Source organism: Cynocephalus volans, chromosome X (assembly GCF_027409185.1).
Source record: "Cynocephalus volans isolate mCynVol1 chromosome X, mCynVol1.pri, whole genome shotgun sequence".
Lineage (NCBI taxonomy): Eukaryota > Metazoa > Chordata > Mammalia > Dermoptera > Cynocephalidae > Cynocephalus > Cynocephalus volans.
Window position 1 is genome coordinate 27705478 of NC_084478.1, and position 17756 is coordinate 27723233.

The 17756-nt window shown below is 42.4% G+C and overlaps 1 protein-coding gene across 6 annotated transcripts in view; it reads right to left on the reverse strand.

Moving 5' to 3' along the window:
* Positions 1–17756, reverse strand: part of SH3KBP1 (SH3 domain containing kinase binding protein 1) — a 188824-nt gene that overhangs the window by 93502 nt on the left and 77566 nt on the right. For all 6 annotated transcript variants that reach the window (XM_063083073.1, XM_063083070.1, XM_063083072.1 and 3 more), the window contains one exon: positions 6195–6270. In XM_063083073.1, coding sequence (XP_062939143.1) covers positions 6195–6270 — 76 coding nt within the window. The remainder of the gene's footprint in view (positions 1–6194; positions 6271–17756) is intronic.

Sequence of the window (17756 nt, forward strand, 5' to 3'; positions counted from 1 at the left end):
GGAACAAAGATGTTCCCTACTTCAAATACTTATTGAACCTTCACCATGAAAAAGATATTGCCAGTTCTTGGGCCTGTGATATACAAGTAGGTCCAACCATCCCCTCCCTGTCCTTGCATGGAAGTGACAATCTAATGCCTAGAGAAAGGCAAGGGCAGGAGAATGGCAAGAAGAAAAGACAAACGTGGATAAGCATGAACTCACTATGACGGAATGTTATGGTGTTTCAGAGAAAAGCAAGATTGTATTCGGGGGAGAGCTGATAAAAGAGGAGGCATCTGATATATCTCAAAAGAGAATAATTCCAAATCCTTTTTGGATATGCGAAGATAAACTTTAAATGAGTAGTGGACAGAGATGGAGAAGGGAATAAAATTAGTATTATGAGACAGGTATTTTGCCTCTATTCATCAATTAGATGTTTTTAATTAGCCTGAGATCAAATAGGAATGAATATATGCATGCACACAAAGAAATAAAGGTGCAACTTATCCAGCGATTGAGATGATTTTGCCTCCATTTTTTCTTTATAAAGATTAAAAAATACTAATAAACTAATGTAATACTAAAATCCTAAATCAGTTCTTAAGCTTTCTTATCTGAGTCCTTTAAGCATCTGATAAAAGGCAATGACTCTCTTTCCAGAAAAAAATAACAAAACAACATTTCTCTCTCTCTTCTCTCTCTCTCTCTCTCTCTTTTCTCTCTCTCTCTCTCTCCACCCCCCCCCCCCAACGTGCAGAGAAAATGTGTATGATACCAGAAGGTTCAAGGACCCTGGAACAGTTACCTTGTTCCCAGGTCAAGAGTCTCTGTACTAATTAATTACTGGCTTTTTCACATTTTAAGAAACTTGCTCTATTAAACGCATCAAGAAGTCCAGTCATGATTCACCCCCCTCCAAAATAAAAACATTATTTCAATGTCTAAACTTTTAGAAATTTTCGTGGTAATAAAAGCAGACTGTTTAAGGAATTGAACTCACATACCCACACATCACATGACTCCCATCAGCTGGTTTTATAATCTATCAAAAAAAAAAACCAAACCAACTTCAAACAAACAAGAAAAAAAACCTTCAGCTTAAATAAAATCAGAACAGAATAAACAATCAGCAAGCTGACCCATACACACAAGGAAATAACATTAAATCCAGGACAACACTCTGGGCAAAACTTAAAGATCAAAACCCCATGTGTCACAGAATCTGGTAGGAAGCCTTCCAGAGCTTTTGGCAGCCATGGAAAGTACCAGGTCATGCCTAGAATTGGAGTTTTCTTTTCCTTTGGGATACTACAACCAAAGTATCCAGCTCAGTGATGTCTACTTTCACCAACGTCATTATCAGAAATTGTTTCATTCAACTGACAAGTATTAGGTGAGACACTACTGGTTCATAATCCTTTATTCAGAATCCCTGGGGACAGAATTTTTCAGATTTTAGAAAGGAAATATGTCTGGGGCTACATCCAACCATTAAAATTCTGCAGCAAATGGATGACTGGTCACCCCATGTTGGGTAAACAAAGACTATCAACAGACACATGTCAGTCCAGAACAAGTTTCATTACCCAATGAGTAATAAAACCTTTTAGTTTTAGAGCTTTTTGTACGTTGGAATTGCATATTGTTCTGGGGAAGAGAGACTAAGGTAAGTAAGACTAGAATCTGGTTCTCAAGGAGCTTATAACCAAGTAGAGGAAACAGGCCTGCATACACACAGCTTTCCACCAGGCAACCGGCAGGACAACATGAGAGCCATGCGCTCAGCTTACGGTATCAGAAATAGGCCAATAACTTCCCAACAAGAGACTTAGGATCCCAGCCTACATGAGTAAAATGGCAGTGGGCTTTGTACAATGTTCTCAGATGTTGACCAGAGGAGGAGGAGGACTGAAGCGTGTTTCCCAACCATTCCTGATAAGAATTATATGGGGTATCTGTTCATTCTATTTCTTCCCAGACCCCTTTCCGTGGAGATCTGAATCTACAGGTCTGAGGTGGAACCAGGAATCTATCTACTAAATAAGTACCCTGGTGATTTTCATCACTGGGGGAGCTTAAAAAAAAACCTTGGTCTAGGTCAGTGGTTCTCATGCTTGAGAGGGCATGGCACCCACTCAAGGTGGAGTGCTCGTAAAAACAGATTGCTGGGAGCCACTACCAGGGCTTCTGGTTCACAGGGCTGGGGCCAGGCCTGGGGATTTGTATTTCTGACAAGTTCCCAGGTGATGCTGCTGCAGCTGGTTCTGGGACCACATTGTGAGAACCACTGGCCTAGCAAGGGGTATTAGCAAAGATGCAACATGAGGAAGGAGGAAAAACAACTGTGGGGACCTGGCGGGTGGACCAGGGTGGTGGTGGCACTGGGGGTGGGCATGCCATATGCTAGATTTAGACCAGAAGTCCACTTCTGAGTCAAATTCTGAAGATCTGGGGCTAGTGGGGAGGGGTGAACTTCATACTAGGTTTGTCATTTATTTAATAAACAATAACCGAGTGTCCACTGTGTGCCAGGCAGCAGGGATGCAGTGGTGCCCTCATGGAGCTTACTACAGGCTACACCAGCAGTTCGAAACTGGGGCTGCCCACATTGGTAACACCTGGAGACAATTTTGCTTGTCACAACTTGAAGTGGGTAGAGGTTAAGTACTACTGGCATCTAGTGGGTAGAGGTCAGGGATGCTGCTAAATATCCTACAATGCACAGGACAGCCCCCACCACAGAGAATGATCCAGACCAAATATCAACACTGCTGAGGTGAAGAAGCCCTGGTCTACATTTAAAGTTAAACAGGGGAATGAAGATCTGTGCATGTCACTATGTCTGTCAACTCCAACTATTCATTCCCTGTCATTCCCTCGATTCATCAGGCTGGGGTAACAGACACAGATAAAGCCAGCTGCAAAGCAATCCGGAAGCTCTTTCTCCCAAGCATGCGCTGCAGCTGTAAAGTGTCATAACAACGCCCTTCTTTGAGTCACTACTGCTTTCTTACTCCCTGAGAAAGGCTGTGGTTTTAGTGGACAAACTATCAGAAACTTTGCTTTATAAAAATTGTGTCAGTAAGAATGAAACATTCTAGTCTAGCCTGAAGAAACTAAGTCCCTTTGACCCAGAGCAGCAGCACAAGTGCCTCACATCAGGGGTTCCTGGACACCACACTGCACACCTCGGTAGCTGTCAAAGAACCAGGACCACCTCGCAGTCCAGATGTGAGGCTCATACCTTGCCACTCTGCCCTGCTTTGCTTTGAGCTTATTGAAACACTGCTTCATTTAACTTTCACTGAATTCTACCCCTCCCCGAACTCTGTAACTACCTATTTTTCATTTGGTGTGACATCCATAGGTCCCCTGGTGTACAGTCTCCCAATAAACCTGACTCTGTCAGACTACAGGTTTGTCCCTGGTGATCTTAGAATGACTGGGCTAGAGCAGTAGCTAGGAAGACAGGGTGGGTCTAGCCCCAAGGAACGCTGGCAGCCAGTGCTAACCACTCAAACCCTGGAACGAGCTCCAGGGTCTTCCAAGAGCAAATGGGTCCTTTTTCTCTTGGTGGCTGCACACTTGGGAAAGGGGATCCATGGCTAATTGCTTTTAAAAGACAGTCTAATCTAGAGCCCAATAAATCATAAATCATTTCTAATTCTCCATTTGTTTGACCACCATTTATTATGTCCTCACTGAGTCCATGGCACTTTTCTAGGTTATATGGTGGGGATATCAAATAGAAGATACGGCCTTGACTGAGAGGGACCAACGATCTAATGATAGCAACAAGGCACCACATGTCACCATCATAGAGGACAACTGCTAAGAAGCAAGTCAATAAACAGAGTACTCATGAAGGAGTGTGCAGTTATGAAGTGAGGTGAAGTTAGCCTTTGCCCCACAGTCACAATTCATTCAGAAGCCTGATCCACCCATGTACAAATTCTGTCAAGGATTTTCTTTTCCTAACCCATCTGTTCAACTGGTCTTCTGAATCTATAAAACGAAACTATTTGTTCAGAAATATGGGCTATTTTTCTATTCCAGAGAGGCCACAAATCTGCATCAATTGTCATAAAAAAGAAGGAAACTCCAGATGTGGTGAGCTGGAGGAACCTCAGGGCATTTTATTATGAATATTTAGCCGGTTTTCCTCTTGTTATGAAAATTATGCCAATCTGTTCCCCAGCATGACTTTCCAATGAATTTCAATATCACAAAAGCTTTTTTGGGGGGTGGGAGGGTAGATAATGTTACTTGTTTAAATAAATCCTGATCAGCTGAGTTTTTCCACTTTCACTTGGAAAATACCAACTGGCAAAAAACATTTTTTGAATCGTCCTAACTCTTGATCTTGACATGAGCCTGTATTTTAGCATGCTAAGGAGACAGCTGTGCAGAAAGGAGCTGCCCTCCTCTGTACTGCTGAGCAATTTTTATCATAGGTTTGTCTTCCGACCAGGAGAAAGGAAGAAGGGGGCTGCTCGGATCCCAAGCTCAGGGTCATTTCTAATAGTTGGTCAGCACTCTGTGACCCTCCACCTGAACACAGGTGTCACATCAAAATCCAGAAGCAGGGAAATGGTCCAAACGGAGGGAGCTTTTTAGTGGACTGGGGTGCCACAACTGGAAATCATGGGAGACCAATCACCCTAGAATTTACTCTTGACAATGAGAGCCAGAGAGCATGTGGGGTGAGATTAAGCTGTAGAAATTCTTGCCCTGAGGTCCCTGAAAAATGTCTGTCAATCAACATCCCTCCAGTCTTTGCTGACAGTGATAATCCCCCTTCCTGACCTGCTACCAACTTACAGGCATATTTATATTTCTACCCAATGATATCTTCTCATATTCCCACCCAATTGTTCATATCTTCCTTTTCTCTTTCCCATCCTGCTGCTCAATTCTTTGGATACAGTAACCTTTCACTCTGCACTGTAAAGCCTTTAGAATTGAATCAGAGGATGAAGAGGCTGGAAGAAACCTCAGGGGTTTTCTCTAGTATAACCCTCTGACTTCACAGACAGTGCGGACAATTGGGAGGAAGGCCAGAGAAATAAAATTATTTGCTCAAGGTGACATGGCTGGCTGATAACAGAACTGGTCCTAGAATCTGTGCTTCCTGACTCTTGGCCCAAATACACCACCCAGCCTCTGTAAAACCACTGTTCATTAACAACCCATCCCCCCACCATGATGCTTCTAGAAAGCCAGGTACGCTGGTGTAGTTAATAAATACTTGTAGGGCTGAGCAAGGCTTGGGCTAGAGCCAGGATTCTCCCACATGCTTAAGGCAGCTGAGCATGTGTTCATCTCCAGGCCCAGGAAGCCCATCTTAGACCTCGCAATTACTCTAAACTACACAGCCCAATATGGTCACCCCTAGGCAAACATGGCTACTGAGCACCCAAAATGTGGCTACTCCAGACTGAGATATGCTATACCTATAGAATACACATGGGATTGTGAAGATTTCACACGGAAAACAAAAAGAATGAAAATATCTCATGTAATAATTTAATACAGATTATACATCGAAATGATAATATTTGGACATATTGAGTTAAATAAAATATATTAAAATTAAGTTCAATTGTTTCCCTTTTCTTTTTTTTAATGTGGCTACTACAAAATATAAAATTACAAATGTGGCCCACATGATATTTCTATTGGCTAGTACTGTTCTAAAACATAACTAACCCCTCCATCCACTCACCAAATCCTTCCTGAAAGACTTGAGTTTGCTGCCTGCAGACATTACAAAGGTATCTAGAGGTATTTAAGCAGAGATGTGTTGCGGGTGCCAGTGGGAAGTCAGGGTCGGTAGTGTTGGTTGAGTGGTTAGGGAAGGCTCATGAATCCCTAAGTGCTTAAGCTGCCATGCTCCAGAATCTTTCTGCCACCTAAACTACCCAAAGTACTCTGGGTATATATGGATAAACCCTAGCTCTGCACATGGGCAAGATACACATGGCAGGAAAGAACCATGTCCCATAGAGGGAAAAATAATCCCCAAGAGTTCTGAATCCTACTTGTGCCATTCTCATGGTGGGGATTTAATGAAAGACATTTGTGTGCATTTTTTCTGATGCATTTGAAAAAGCTATCAAGACTATTAAAAAATTTCCTTAAAAGCCTTTCAACTCTTGGCAAATCCTCCACTGCATTCAAATGCAAAAAAGATAAAGAAGGAAACTCACTCTTTGTCCTGCTGTCCATTTCTGTTTTCGATGAGTCTGGAGTTGCTGTAGTTGGAGGTAACTTCTTCCCAATGGTCTGAGGGAGAAAAAAGATGATTTTACTTATCAAGATGATTCTCTCCATGAAGAAAGGAATAAAATCAAGGTCATAATGACAAAATGCTCAAAACTGGTTCTAAAAACCATACCCTTCAGTTTATGCACTGCTCTGGGTATCGGCTGCCACTCTTTCATAGGTCTGACCCTCAGTGACAAACAAGGGGGAAACGAGGTAAAAAGGGCATTATCCTTGTAGGCCCTCAGTACATTTTATCCTTTCTTCCTTGATGCTCTTGTTAAAAGGTTGACTATTTTTAGCAGAGAAGACAGATACAGTTCCCCTCATCTATGAGAAACTGACTAAATCTAAGAAGGCACAGCACCTGGCCCAATGGAGGTGCTCAAAAGGAAAAGCAGAGTGGAAGGATGGTTGGAAAAGGGAAGAACTAAAAGGAAGGGATAAAGGAATGGAGGGCCAGGAGAACAGATGAATGGACAGGCAGAAGCCAGCGTGTCCAGGGCAACTGTGCCTTACTGTGCCTCCTTCTAGCCATCTAAAGTTCCACCTGCCTCACAGGGTACAAGCAAATACACTCATGCCCTCTAGGACCTACCCCACAGGTGAAAACATGTGAGGCCAGCAGCTCCCTCCCCACCAGTCTTTTAACCCCCTAGGGCTTTGAAAAAGTCCAACACCTCTGACCCTCTGCATCCACTGACTGGTTAAAAAAAAAAAAAAAAAAAAAAGATCATGAGTTAGTTTTGAGTCCATTTCCTTTCCTTCATTTGAAGCTAATTCTATTATCACTCATATTTATGAACCATCCATAGAGAAGACCAAATATTGTCTCTGCCTAAAGATGTTCCTGAAAACACTGGCAATTCAGCAGCTCAAAACAAAAACAATAAACAAATAAACAAACCCAGTGGTCCCAAAGGCGAGGTCTGTTCCCACTCTTGTCCTTTGCCACCACACTTGTGTGATCATGATTAATGCCTGAGGAGAATGTCTATTGATAACCAGGTAAACAGCTGTCACGACCAAGTAGCTGAGTAAATCAACCTCCCCAACAATGAAGGGGTTCACCAGTGAGAATTCCAGCCACTGAGAAAACCAAACATCTTTGCCCCTTGAACCCATGAAAAGGACTGGACTGCATAATTCAAAAACTGGCACGGTGGAATTTTTCTTCAGATAAAACTGATTCACCGCAGCTTTTAATTTGAAAAAGTTCTTCAAGCTTTAAACGATGAGACTAACATTAAATATGAATACATCACAGAAAGAGGATAAGATAAATCAAATCCTCAGCCCTTCATGAATTTTTAAAAATATTTGTGACAGAAGGCCTGTACATTTTACACAGTGACATTTTTATTTAGTGCTGCAGGGCTTTCTATATTGGATAAAAAATGAAATCCAAAATAATATGCTGCCCCTCAACTGCTGCTAAGTACTCAAACTAATAACATTTTATGATTCCAAGGAAGGAAACATCGGGGAAGAAAAAAGCTGAATGGTATTCTGCCATAAGGTCAAATCTGATGAAAAACTGTTTTTAGGATTATCTTGAAAAATCAGGTATCGACAGTAAAAATAGAGGCTCTCAAAGCATCATTTCATTCACATTCCTGTTCACAATCCCAGCCGCGTCTCTGCCGATTTCTTTGTTTTTCCCTTTGGGGGACGAGAATAAAGCATCACTATTGTTAACACATTAGGAAGAAGAAAACAAAAACAAGTAGTACTTTACTTATTACTGATGGTAGAACGAGGAAATCAGGAAATGCAATAGTAAATACTATTCCCAATCCTGATTGTTTGCTTTCCTGAAAAAAAAAATGAGACATGGAATGGGTTGCACTTTAAACTAGATGCCTTCCTTTAGAGAAACCTCTGCAGGTTTTGTATATTCCCACAACTTCCCTCTCTTTGGTAATAAAAGGAAGTACTGCCCATCATCTGTCCTAGTTTACCAGAACGTCCAAGCAAACTAACATCAAGAAAGGCCACTGATTAAATACATTTACTTTAGCACAGAAAGACATGAAAAAGCAAAGCTTACTCTATTTTTTTTTTTTTCTTGCTATTTCAGAAAATATAGCACACTGGGCTCTGCGTGGATCCCAGCAATAGGAGTGATGGTGAAGCTGATATTATACTTATCTTCTGGGGGGTGCTGGACCTTAAATCCTCCCTTCTCCTTCACGGGCCATGATTAAAAGTGTGCAGTACAGCAAGTTGCTGACCTCTCAGCCTGGTCCCGCAGGTGTTCTAGAGATAGGAACTGTTCCAGTATTTCTCTCTTCTTTAGGACTTAGACCTGAAGAAGTGTGGTTCCCAGACCAGCCGTACCTGAGAACTTGTTAGTAAAGCAAATTCCCAGGCCCCGCCCCAGACTTTCTCAATCAGAAACTCTGGGGATGGTGCCCAGCAGTCTCTGTTGAAACACACATGGGATTCTGATGCACCAACCTAGATGGAGGAGAGATGCCATTCATATCAATCAAATGCCTTTTCTTAGATTATAAATGTAATACCTACATAAATCATAAAACATCTTTTTCACTCTTCTTCCTCTCTTCTCTCTCTCCTTTTCCACCAAATGCCTTCTACCTTCTCTATTCTCACTAGCCAGAGAGTTCAGAGAGCAACTTGAGTTTAGCAGAGCAGACAATGTGAGAACAACACTGAGGAAGAAACGGGGGAGCGGAGTTGGCCATGAGACCCTTCACCAAAGGAGAACTGAAAGAATGGGTGGCCAGGTGGCTGGATGGACAGACGGAGGGAAGAAAGAAGAGGTGGTTCTGAACCAAAACTGAGCCCTCTCTGGGCTCAGACTACCTGGAAGGCCAAGAGGGCAGATTTCCAAGCCCTGCTGCTCATGTGCACTGTTTCCCTTTACTGACATTTTAGGTGGGGTGTTTCTTCACTGTAGAAGCCAGTCTAACACGCCAAAGGACATTTAACAACTCTTGCTCCTGCCTATTAAGTCCATAGTGCCCCCATTGAGTCTACCCCAAACACCCCACACCTTCCAAACACCCCCAGCTGAGAGCCTCTAGCCCCCGCCCCTCCTCTAGATAACAGAACAAAGACAAAGGGCGGTGAATTACTGCTTTCTCATCAGCCTTCCAGCTCCCCCTATCTCTGAAAACATCTTTGGTCCACTGCGCTTAAAATGAATTGAATCCCACATTTTAAAGGGCACGCATCATGAAAGCAACGCCTGGCTCCCGTACACATACAGGTCATGCCTGACTGAAGGTCACCTATGGTGCAGGCTGAAGTAGGCAGAAAAATCAGGGACACCCATCCATACGTCTTTGCTCCACCTAGCAGGCAGCAAAGAAGGATATTAGGCTTGCAGTGGCTGTGGAAGAAGATACAGGATCTCCATTTGTAGTGTCCTCTGCAGAGTACCGAATTCTTGCCCCCCTGGGTACCATAAGGAAGATAACACATCCAAGACAAGCACCAGCCATGCACTTAGGGGCTGTGTTGACACTGCTCAGGACACAGCTCGTTTACCTCCAAAGCTATCTGAAACAGGCCCATTTACCGTATGCCTTTGGAAAGAACAGACTCTCAGGTTCTGCCCCCTAGCTTGGCCCAAACTTCCCTCTTCCCTTCTGTGCAGTAACTAAAGACTTCCCAGTATACACATCCATGTTAGTCTGGTCTGCTTGTCCCCCCCACTCAGAAGCCACTGCTTGGTCCGGGAGCAGATGTACATATGGATGGATTACCACCATGGATCTACTTGGACACACAATCACCAGGTTCGTGTCAACTTTTGTCTCTCTGACCACATCCCAATCTCCATTTAAAACCTATTTTTTAAAAAATAAATATTTCAGAAAATTAATTTCTTTGAACATTTAATAACATAAGTCCCTCTCTTTTCAGCTCTCTTGCCAGAAGTACTAAATAAACATTCCGGGATTTTCGTGTACAATGGGAGTATCCCATATACTCCTATGTGTACAAGGTCTGCTAATACAGCATCAGGACAGATAACCACCATGTGATTTCAGTTAGTGGAGCAAGTAGTTATTTTTCTATTCTGTGCCAAAATGAAGAAACTAATGCTTACAGGAAACACAATCAATGGATTCAAGTCCAAGGGAACCCAGCTCCCTAATGACAAATGTTGCTGATTCTCTGTGACTACACAATATGAGACCAGGATTCTGTTCAAATCAATAAAATAAAATCACTACTTTGAGTGTTAAAAAAAAAAAAGGTTCTAATTATAGGACAATGCCAAGGAGAAGAAAGTTTGTCTCATCTCTGAAAGTCTCCTCTCATCGCTTCTCAGCCTTCCGGCTAAGATCAAGTGAAAGTCTCCTCTCCAAGAATGCCACACACAACTCTTGTATCACACAGGCAACCAGGTTCAGTGAGGAGGGGGAAGAGGGAGAGACCTCCCTGCATTCTCGCAGCTGGCGAAGCCCACAGTCCATAGGCCAGGCTTTCTGGCAGCTCTTCTAGAAGAAGATGATGGTCTGAGAAGCTATACGTAGACATTTCTCACATGCTCACAAAAAGCCAAACATAAGAAAAGACTTTGCAACCAGCTGGTAAAACACAAGGTAAGGAATGGCTCTTTGATGGCATGCCTTTTACGATGCTAGTATCTGACAGTATTCCTCTTTCTCTTCAATACAGATTTATTCAGTGCTTGCTCAACGTGAGGCAGGAAGGCAGACAAAAAGGCAGAAGGAAACTGAACATCACTGCAAACACTGAAATAGCAATTCGTGGGACTGGTTCTCCAGAGTGGTGCGTTGAGGGCTGCCCACTCATTCAGCACAGTTATGCCAAATCCTGCTCATATACAGGATACGGAGAGATATAAGACACAGCAACGAGAGGAGGGACAAAATAGTACCCATACATGATCATATCCACAACTTTTCAGTTTTTGTTTACCACCATAACTCACCATAACCCAAACTGCTATTAAAACTCACTGTAAACTTTTATATTTATTTTTATATGCTCCCTTCATTACCACCTATCACTGATAGCATTCTGAAAAGTCTTCTTGGGTCTCAGCAGGAGCGATAGGAGCAGAGCAGAAGCCCCCAGAGTCAGCTCACGTCAGAGCCAGCAAAGAACTAGCACAGAGAAGTGTCCTTACAATGGAGCACCTTACGTGCTTCCTGTGGAAGGCTTTCCTACTTGCTGGGAAATGTACATTAGCAACTGTCAATTCACCCGCATTTGCTGGACCCAGCTTAAACTATTTGATATCAACAGAAGGTATGCCAAAGTAAAACACAACTTAGAATTTTAAAAGTAAAATGCATGGTCCAGTAAAAGAAAAAACTACATTTGTAGTTACATTCCAGGGACAGGGTTTACCATTGAAACACCTCCCAGACCCTTATATCAATTCTGACTTCTCCAAAGGGGCACACTTCAGAGTGTATTTTTAAATTTGGCTATAAGGAAAAATACAATTTAAAAGGTAATATTCTGATTATAAAACTGGGCTTAATACTTAGAATTTAAGCCCAATTATGATGTTTATTTCCCTGGTTGTCTCAACAAGTTAGAGAGAATTCAAATTCTATTAAACCTCCTTGCCCTATCACAGTTAAAGACCTGATCAGATTCAGAGCAGCCTTAGAAGCATCTGTCAGGTATATCATACTTAGAACTTAGCTACCTTTCTTGCCCTTGCTCTTCAGAAATAGCACCCTCCTTGACAACAGGACTTACATGTTCATTATTCTCTTATCCCCACAAAGTGAGACGTCAATATTTCTTGAATAGAGCAGGCAGTTTGGGGATACCATCCATTTACCCTTTGCCCTAGCGCTAGCATCCTACCACAACAGGTACAAAGAGAGGAGATGTCCTCCTTGAGAAACCACAGGGCCACTACGCCTCTTGGAACCCCACTGTTTTAGTCAGTGTCATGCATCAGCTCTTTCCAGCCTGGTCACTGGTGACAGCACACTGTCCAGGATGTCTTCCAAGGCACTGTTGCCACTGTCTTACTTCCTCTTAATCCCCCACGCAGCCCTGGCCTCCTATTAATTATTGGTTGCCATAAAGAAGAACCCAATCTCAGCCATGTTTCTGGTGGACGCCTCTCAGACTATGACTTCCAAATACTCATACTAGCCTGCTTCCTCACAGTCTCTCAAGTTCTACATCTATTATGATCAAAAGGCCTTTACTTGGATGGGTCATTATCACCCAGGTATGTCTATGTACACGCATATTCGTATACACACACCATTCTCTTGTCTTGAGATCATTTTCCAAAGCGTGCTCTCCCATGTTTCACCAACCAATTACCAAAATACCTAAATCACATAATCTGGTAAATTTGGGAAACACTCAACATCAGTGCATCATAGCATATTTAAGGCTCTGAGAAGCTCTATAGTAACTGTTTAACTTTATCCTTAACTTTATCTCAGTGTATTCCAAACTTATCTGACCACAGAATTTCTACTGCTTACGATATTCATTAACACATCACAAGAATGAGTAGTCAGCTGACCAGTTAGCTCAGGAGGTTAGAGTGTGGTGCTGGTAATACTGAGATCCAGGATTCTACCCCTGTACCGGCCAGCTGCCAAAAACAAACAAAACAACAACAAAAAAAACACAAAAATGTACTTCTGATGCTCTTCATCACATTAGTGATCAGAAGTCACTGATGGAATTCACTAACCCTTGCCCGCAAGAGCTAAGTACGATCCTCCTGTGTGTTGGAGGGAGTTGTGTCCTAACTCATGGATTGTGCAAGAATGAACTGCTGTTGGGTTTGATTGACTGTTGATGGACTGTGGTGTGGCATACCTGAAGGCTACTGAATGCAAGTTACAAGGCTTAATAAAAATCTTTATTCTTTTAGTGTGTGTGTATACATATACGAAAGAGTAGTCTATGGAACGGTGCGGTGAACATTTAAATCCTAAATTCTCTTGCCCATTCTCTGTTTCCTAGGTTCATGTCTTGGAACTCACCCTTGATTCCCCTCTTATTGTACCTTTCCATATCTCATCCCTCACCAAGGCCTTGCTTCCAGATTTATCCCTTCCTCTTTGACCACAGCCCAGAGCCTTGTTACCGTCAGCACAGGGACTATTTCAGTAGTTTTCTAGACAAGGATCCTATCCCGTTTCAACTTGCTTCATTTGATCTTGCATAAGACTCAACTTGTAGTCACCATCACCCCTTACTATACCTATACCAAAGCACTTAGAATTTTTTTTTTTCTCTTGGCGGCTGGCTAGGTAGTATGGGCATCCGAACCCTTGACTCTTGTGTTATCGATACCGTGCTCTAACCAACTGAGCTAACTGGACAGCCCCAAAGCACTCAGAATATATACTGCTTCTTAATGGCTGTCCATGTAAATTCCCAAAGTCCACAAGAAGTTTGATGGTTGACTTCCAATTGCTGCAACTTGCCATATCTCCCAACAGCTTGTATCTTCCTCTTGAGCTCTCAAGACTAATAGAAAACTTTGAATGCAAAACATCTGATTTCAAATTAGATTCTTCCATCAGGTCTTCCAGGGTTTACTCTTTAAATCTGTCAAATAAAAACTTTAGTGTCTATAATCCCACAGAACCTGGCTCTGTAGTGCAATGAATAGCACATTGGACTTCTATAATTCTACTGAACACATACATATGAGGTCTATTTTATATTTGCATATTACACACAGGTATGCACATGTGCATTTGTGTGTATCAGTGGAATATGAAAAATTCTATCATTTATCACGTACTTTAACTTCTGCCAAGATCTGGTCATTTGGTTCATTGGTTTGCTTTTTGAACACCTCTAGAGACCACATCCTGAAAAACTGGAAAAAACCATACAACACAGTCACAGGACGGATAAGATTGACTCTTTGTCAAAGCAAAATAAGTTTTTGAAGGTTTAGTATGGGGCTTCAACTCATGCTGGGGAAATGCAGTGTCACAGATGAAATCAAAACCTACTTAAGTGCTCAATGAGGAGGAGAATGTACATTCAGGCAATATTAAAATCATAGAAGGCAGCTCTCTAAACATCTGACAGCATATGAAAGTACCGTTTATATTATACCCCCGCTGTTCCCAAGAGAGGAGCCTGCATGCTATTTTGTTGTAGGATCATCTTATTCATAGCAGAGGAACAAGCCAAAGTAAATTTCCATTTCATATACCACTTTGGCAAAACACAATCTGCCATTATGCTTTAAAAGACTATTTTCTACTGTTATGACAGATAAAAGGAAATTGTAAATATTCTTTCTACTAGAGAATTCATTTTTTTTTATCATTTTATTAACAATGCTTTCCTTTTAGATGCACTTGGAAAATGTAAGAGCACAGGTAAGGTAGAGTGAAAGATGACATGGCCAGAATCATAGGGCTGGTTTGAGTTTTGCTTGTCCAGTGCTTTAACATGAAACATGCTGTACACATGGGGACCAAGTCTTAATTTTCCTATAAAGTAGTTCTATGAATTCAATTAACATTCAAAGATCCTTTCCAGATCCAAAATATATTTATTTATTCAATTACATAGAGGCAAAGCAGTTCCCCTTACCTAGGGATAGCACCCCCTCCCCAATATATTTCATTCTCACCTTACCATCTTTAAGATTCAACTAAAGACTAGGTGGCTAAAAGTAGTAGCTTTTAGTAATGTTTTCTATTGACATACATCCCACACTTGCTTGTGACATTTTTACGTGTAAGAGATACTTGAGGGCAAAACCCACATTTTATTCAGTTTTCCTTTACACCTCTAAAATAAAGGTTTGCTTTGCTCATTCATTCACTCATTCAGCATTCTTTTCTGAAACTACTGTGAACCTCAATCTATGCTGGATGCTGCATATACAAAGATGAATCTTTAATGAGTCTAAAATTTAGCAGCAGAGATAGACTCATTAACAGAGCATCACAGTGCAAAGGGATAAACAGTACGTTAAAAGGTGTGTATAGAAGGGAAAGAAGGAGCCATTAACAATCCTACATGGGAAATAAGCCTTGCAGCAATGAGACTTGGATGGAATTCTGCAGGACAGTAAGGATTTGCCCACTAGAAAATGGTGGAAATGGTACTCTTGCTGAAGAAAGACATGAAGCAAGGCAGGAATGTGCGTGGGGAATGAGGACCTCCCCGTAAGGGTGGGGGTGAAGGCAGGTGGAGGGAGAGCTACTTGGGCCCAGAGGCCAGCAAGGTAAGTTAGGGCCAATGGTACAGTTTGTGCTTTATTATAAAAGGTGACTAGTAGCCATGAAAAGTAAGCAGAGGTGTGGCATGATTGAATTTGTGACTTTAAGACCGATGATCTGGTGGTTTAGGAAGGAATGAAGATGAAAGAAAAGAACATGCAAAAGCCAAGGAGACAATTGTAAGGTTGACAAAATAGTCCAGGTAAGGCAATGAAACCAAGGACATAAAGAAGAGGTTTGAGAAACATCTAGACTGCCCATCGATCCGTAGTTCATGGCCACCACAGGGATAAGCCGGTGATTGTGAATTGGTCTGAATATGATAGAAAAGTTCGCAATTCTGTTATGCTCTTGAGGCTACATATACTCATGACACATAATTATCGAGTGCCAATCATGTACAAGGAACAACATTAAGTTCAGACTCTGATCAGAGAGTCAAAGAGAGAGTTGGGAAAAACAAAACTGAGTGAGAATGGGAAAAACACTGCCTTTCCTCTGCTCTCGCACAGCACAATCATCCACACAGAAGACCACGGTGGGAATACCACTCCCCCATTCACAGAGTGGGAATTCCTCACCCTCCCCTTTCCTGGACTGGGAATACCTCCCCCTGCCCTTCTTAGAGTGGGAATTCCCTCACCTCCCCCTCCTCTGTCTGCTGCTAGGATTTTCCCACCTCCTCCTTTGCCAGGTACGGGGATTCCAACTGCTCCAGTTCCCCCTCCCCATCCACCTGGGACAGGACTCCCCCAACCCCCGCCACCCCCTCTGCTTCCTGGATCAGGCGCTCTGCTCCCCTCACAATTTGGGAGTAGCACTTTACTATCACCACAACTGTGTAGATTTCTTCCTCCCATTGCCAACTGGCTTGTTTGAATTAGGGATGAATCAAGACAAAGGGAATAGGAAGGAGCCAATAGAGCCTTGTGGGCCAATGAAGCCTCTATACTGGACAAGGATCTGACACCACAGTAAAAGGTAACACAGACGTGAGCTCCTCTCTGCATAATCATCAACACAGAAGACCAGCTTCTGTGACCAATTATGTGGGGATTTCTCCCCACTGGCAAGCAAGCCAGCAATTCTTCAGCAGACACCATCAGGTGTCCTCCAATTCAGTTCCAACGCTATCTACATGGAGACAGCATCAGATTGCACAGCACAGAGTGAGGGCACTGTCCCTAAGACTGCCCCCCACTTCAGGTGAGAGTTGCCCGCCCAGGCCTTTGGAACTTCTGACCAACCAGCTATAAATCAGGGTTTCACAACCTCTTCCCTGGGTTTGATTAGTTTGCTTGAGTGGCGCTCAGAACTCAGGGAAACATGTACTGACATTTACCAGCTTATTGTAAAAGATATTACAAAGGACACAGATGAAGGGATGCTTAGGGTGAGGTATGGGGTAAGAGGCACAGAGCTTCCCGGCCCTCCCTGGGCACCACTCTCTGGGAACTTCCTCGTGTTCAGCTCTCCAGAAGCTCTCCAAACCATGTGTTCTTGGGTTTTCACGGGAGCTTCATTACGTATGCATGATTGAAGCACAGACCACCATGCAGAAATGAAATTGGACAAAAAAGGTATGACCTAACACTAACAGCCTGGGTGGGGAAACCCAGCAAGGCCTGTTTGTTCAGATTCTCCTTGGTCTTTCTGTGCAGCATTCCTTCCTCCCAGGTATGGGGCAGGACCCCTCTGGAATGGGAGTCTTATCACCTGTAATCAGACAAGGTAAGTCAGAGAATTTCTTGCCTTGGGGAGAAAAAGGAGCAGGGGAAAGGAGGGCAGGAGGTCAGAGAATAGCATGAGTCAGGACTGTGGACAAAAACCAATATATAAATATCATAATGTCATAGACATATATGTGGCCCAGGTAAGCGTCACAGAGAATCTATCCTAACAGGAAAAAGCACAGTGCATGTGCTTCTCAGTGCTCTGATGCTGTTGTAGACACAATCAGTGCAGAAACAATAGGCCTGTGATAATTGTGAATAGTTAGCTTCATGTTAAAACGACAATCTACCATTTGAAAACTAAGACATTTTTTTAAAACACAGACACCTGAGAAGCTCTTGACATAAAAAAAGCATCTTTCTAATCTGACAAATTTGAAGTGAATAGTTTAGTCAAATATGTCTCAAAAAATGTCTTGACCTGAAGACAAAAATGGAAAATTTCTTTCCCCAGAAGAAATTCTCAGAGAAGCTTTTCCATCCTTCAGAGTACGGAAGAGAAATGAAATAGTGTCAATCAGAAAAGAGGTAATACTTGGAACAATGTTTTGTTGCTTTGTTTTCAAGTAAAACTGCCACTTAA